Raw genomic sequence first — 5045 nt, forward strand, 5'->3', positions numbered from 1 at the left:
ATAATCATCATTGATTTCAAAGGTACGATATAGTTGATATTAGTTCGTGGTATTTATAAGGCTGTATAGTCAAAAACATTCTATGGGTTGTGGTCAATATAGGTCATTTTGATAAATCTCAGATAAACAAGAAACAAATGTTTTCAACGCATACATACGAAATACTAGAAACTTGTGGCAAATCCACAGCATGAATATAATACTTACGGACTCATCGCTGGACGACACTGACTGTTGCGAACTGTTGCAAGGGCTCGCACCGACGACAGAACTTGACTGGTCACCTGGTAAAAGAGTGTTACGGCATGTATTAAATTTGCCAATCATCATAAATTGACTGAATGTTTACAGCCTTTAACAAAGTGAAAAGTACGATTGTTCAGATATTCGGTAACGTTCGACTATATTCAGTCACCGACTAATGTATATATCATTACTGGGACCTGAAAAAATAGATTTTGACTTTGTAAACTTAATATTAAATTCCCCTTACCATTTGCGGTCGTTTCTGCGTCTGAATCACTCTCAGCGCTACTACTGCTCGAGTTCAGCAGCGGATCAGGCACGTTTACAGGGCTCTGGAACAGGGGCCGCGCGGGCCGTGTTTCGTCAGCCTTGGCCTGCTTCCACTGCCCCGTAGCCGCGTTGAAGTAGTCGTTCTTGTGTCGGAAATAGGTACGTGCAGGCTTATAAGCTTTGCAGTGGCCACAATACCTCTTCCGCTTGGAGCTAACTGGTGTAGCAGTGCCGTCCATATTACCTGTAAAAGTGAAATAGGGACAGGTGTATAAGTTTTATGTATTAGTCACACAGTAGGAAAAAATGAAGCAAGTGGCGTCATTCAAAAGCCTTGGTTTACTAAAAGTAACAGGGCAAGGCATTCTAGGCAAAATAGATATATTTCTTGATATTCACCCATCCTACTAATATAAAGATTCTCGTTTCAGTATTTTATACAGTGATGCCTATATGTTAAAGGCATATACGCGTACGGGCGCCGCGGATAATGTACCTTGTTAAAATCTGACAATGTAACTAAGATATACAATTTGGAAATGTCTTACCTGGAGTACATGTCCAGCCCGTGCAACTTCTGTGGAAAACTTCTACCGAATGCCACCAAAATGTTCACTGGCTGTGTGACTCGTTTTCGTACAATAGGAAACTGTTTAAAGACAACATTTCAAGTCTTTCTAAAAGAAGCAGGTGATGACTGTTGCGGGGCAATTTTGATGGAAATCGGTGCATTATATTTCAACGAAATGTCCGCCAGGCAATCAGTATGTCTATACTTTGCAAAAAAACGTCTGACGTTTCATGAATATCTTGAGTGAACTGTTGTGTTTGTTATTGTTTTGTGGTGGCATGGCAGGACGATCCCACGCCAGGTAACAATGACTGGTCTTGGCACCCACGCCGATTTACAAAAGGTGTGCCCGACAATTCACATATCATTGTGTCTATCGGACATGTAAATTTTGATAAGAAATAAGCCAATCACATGCAGTTTCCTTATGACGATGGCCAATCATCGTTGATGATGCAAGTTTTGAATTTTTGAACTGAACACCTAGCGTCATTCTAAGTCTGACGATTCTAGAGTGTGCAACGTTAACATTTTCACCGTTTTACAAAATGTCCGCGATTTCTCGTACTGACAACCCCATGGAACGAGGAGACAGCGAGAACCTTGCCATCATCCTTCAGGATATGGTTAGGAAGTTTGAGTCTCAAACCACAGAACTGCAGGCACTGAAGGCACAGCTCCAGGAGCAGGAACGCCGGCAGGCTAATCAAGAACCGCCGCGGGACATCCGAGAGGACAGCCCGTCGCCAGGGCACGCTCGCCAACGCCGCAGGGTTCGGAGGAAATCCTCTATTCCATCCACTTGCAGGGTAGGTGATTTATTTTGAGTTTTGTCATTTTGGTCATATTTGCATCGTTTCCCGTATGGGGTGTAACCCCAACCCCAAATGCCCGTTAGCCACGGGGCGTCACACGGGGCCATGTATGGCTCACACCCGAACGACTGAAAAAAGGGGTTCCCCAAAAGTGCCCGTAAAGTGCCGTTGAGTCTTTTTTTTCAATAATGTGACCGTAGCATTATTCAGGTAGTTGGTCAAACACATTTTAGCGCTTGTATCTGTATAATGCTGGCCACTTATGTAGATACCTAGCACGCATACTAGCAGGTTTTTAACAAGAAACGGACCGATGAACACAGCTCCCCAGGCTAGCGTGCGAGCTTGTTAGACCGCCAGCAACAGCCAAATTTTAACAAGAAACGGACCGATGAACACAGCTCCCCAGGCTAGCGTGCGAGCTTGTTAGACCGCCAGCAACAGCCAAATTAGACGTATTCCCCAATGACTTTTGAATTTTCATGAATTTTCCCATGCGAGTGTTACAAACTTGCGCGCAAAGACAGCTAATACATTTGTTTAAAATGTTTTGCAGGATGCCGTGCGCAAGGTGTACCGGGCGATGGAAGAAGGCGAAGGAGACTTTCAGGGCTTTCGGCTTACTGAACGGTATAGCAACTCCTATTTAATAAGACGTTTCTCTTGCCATGGCATTGTCAAGACATAATGATAGTACCAGATGTACCGTTTAACATGTTCACTATGTTTATATGACTCCCTTCCGTCAGTAATGACCATGAAAGAAACCCTATGATAACATCCTGTTTGATAAATTGATAATCCTGAAACAAATTCCTCTAGTACTTGTAGATTGATAACATAATTTATTCATTTTTTGGCATAGTATGGACTCAGCAGCCAACCAGCACATTGTGAAGATCTTGAGAGACGAGGTGATGAAAGAGCATGGAGGGCCTGAGAAGTGTCCTTTTTCATCAGCCGAACTGAAGGGTAAGTAAATTACACACCAAGTATGTAAGATTAATCGTTTGAAGAAGCAAGCTCTGATTTCTCCCTAAATATCTTTTTTTCAAACTGTAAATTCAGTGCAAGATGCAACTACGGTTATACTGCAGCAGGGTTGGAGCACTAAATCACATGTATTGTGCAAATAGCACTGACTTTTAAATCTCTACGGCCAGTGAGCAGAAACTTCACGGTGTCAACGATACTTTTACAAATCTTAGTTTCTATGGCGTTACCTTAGAACCTATATTAACTATTCAAACACATTTGCATATGTGACGACTAAGTCTTGTTGACTCAGGTAAAACCGGTTTTCCCAGTGACATCTCATGTATAGCAGTATTGGCCCTCAATGTAAATTCATGTCCGGAATTAATCTCCATATCTTATCCAGTTGTAGAAACCGATTTGCCTGCAAGTTTTAAGTTCATTTTCCTTCATTCTAGATGCTGCCAAGAGGTACTATAGATCCAAGAGGGATGACCAGGTGCGGGCCCAGAAGGGGACGTATGCGGAGCACCGACACTCGGTCAAAAGAAACGGGAGGCAGCAACAGGTTAGTCTTATACACATGTAATGTCAAAGCGCAATACCTGTAGGATTAAAAGTTAACATATGAAGTCGTGATTCTGAAGTTTTGTGACTCGTTCTCCTCAACTTTTCAATCCAGGAAAATAACGCCACAATGTTACTGAGAGCCGGTATTTCTTTATATCAAGGAAAAAAATACTTATAATATATGGGAGATTGTCTCTTGAAGCACGGCTCTTATCTATTGCATTGTTTAATAGTATTTCACTCCATACCACAGGAATATATACCAATTTGTATGCATAACATTTTTATTATTCTTACACCAAAAAGCACATTTTAGCCATCGTATTGCAACCAACCAAGTGACAATTGATAGTTAGCTGTATAGTATATACTTCACCATGGAGAAATGTTTGACATCAGGCTCATATCTCATTTCAGAAACTGGCGAGACGACGAAAGGCGTACAACCTGGCACGGGACAGCTGGTCAGAGAAGTCTAGGAGACGGGCGGAGGAGACTCTCCACAAAGACTTCATGTCGTCGGAGTCTTCCGACAGTGAAGTGGAGGGGCCGAAAACCTTCAAGGTCAGAAAGCTGGCCTGGGAGTCAGGAAAGATGACCAAAATCAAGGAGTCGCTGGACGCTGTCGTGCCACTTCGGGGCTCTCCTCGAATCCCTTCTCGTGAGCTTTCGGACAGAAAAGTACCAGAGGGGACCCCGGAGTGGGCGATCAGCAAAAGGTATCAGAACGGCAGAGCACCAGCAACTGACGTCAGCGAGCTGAGACTGGAGTTGGATAGCGAGTAGGACGACAGACAATTAGGAGCAGATTTTGTTTGATTAGTTTAGTGTAGCTGTTTTTTTCTCAAAGAGTTTTCAAAGTCAAGTTTGTAGCCACAGAATAGTCGTTTGCAACAACCAATTTGAGTAATTAATGTCAACATTTGTTTGTCCTTTATACTATGTAAACACAATTTACTACTAGTAATTACAGCCCCTGTGAGTTAGTGTTTTTTACATGTTCAACCGGTTTTTCCAGGTATGTTTACTTGTTTATTCTACCAGTTAATCAACCCTTGTAAAACTGAAGAAGAGTGATTAATGTCACCCGAACCGCCTGTAAGTCGGAAATATCTCATTGTTATCGAATTCAATATCGTTTTTTTGACATTCATAAATGAGCTATGTTTTTAATCGGTTTAAGATAATCTGATACAACAACATGCTGGTTTTCAATGTGATTGCCTTGTGTATATGGAACTCTGAGAATAGAATAAAAAGAATGTTGACTTGATATTGTGGACTGTTTGTCAATATTTCAGGTTAAGTCGATAGCATTCTTACATTGATGTATGCCTGCTGCAGCATACACGGTTACACGGCATATAATACTATTCAACACACAATATTTAAGGAGCATTACGATTCTTAAAAGCAGCTTAAATAAAATATTTAAGACTATATTAAAATACTTAAAACCTACTTAAACCAGACGTAAGGCAAAAAAATATACGATTTAAGATACATTTACGGTGCTTAAACAATGTTTAAACATTTGGATTTAAGCTTAGTTTAAAGTACTTAAAAGTTGCTTAAATGTGTGCCACTACGTGCTCTTT

General features: G+C 41.4%; 1 protein-coding gene across 1 annotated transcript; it reads left to right on the forward strand.

The window, feature by feature from the left end:
- The first annotated feature begins 1501 nt into the window (after nucleotides 1-1501).
- Nucleotides 1502-4720, forward strand: LOC118407205. Its single transcript, XM_035807631.1, has 5 exons — nucleotides 1502-1896; nucleotides 2459-2532; nucleotides 2768-2874; nucleotides 3336-3445; nucleotides 3865-4720. The coding sequence occupies exons 1-5, from the start codon at nucleotides 1636-1638 to the stop codon at nucleotides 4231-4233; spliced, it is 921 nt and encodes a 306-aa protein (XP_035663524.1). The 5' UTR covers nucleotides 1502-1635; the 3' UTR covers nucleotides 4234-4720.
- Nucleotides 4721-5045: the final 325 nt, after the last annotated feature.

Source organism: Branchiostoma floridae, chromosome 19 (assembly GCF_000003815.2).
Source record: "Branchiostoma floridae strain S238N-H82 chromosome 19, Bfl_VNyyK, whole genome shotgun sequence".
Taxonomy (NCBI): Eukaryota; Metazoa; Chordata; class Leptocardii; order Amphioxiformes; family Branchiostomatidae; genus Branchiostoma; species Branchiostoma floridae.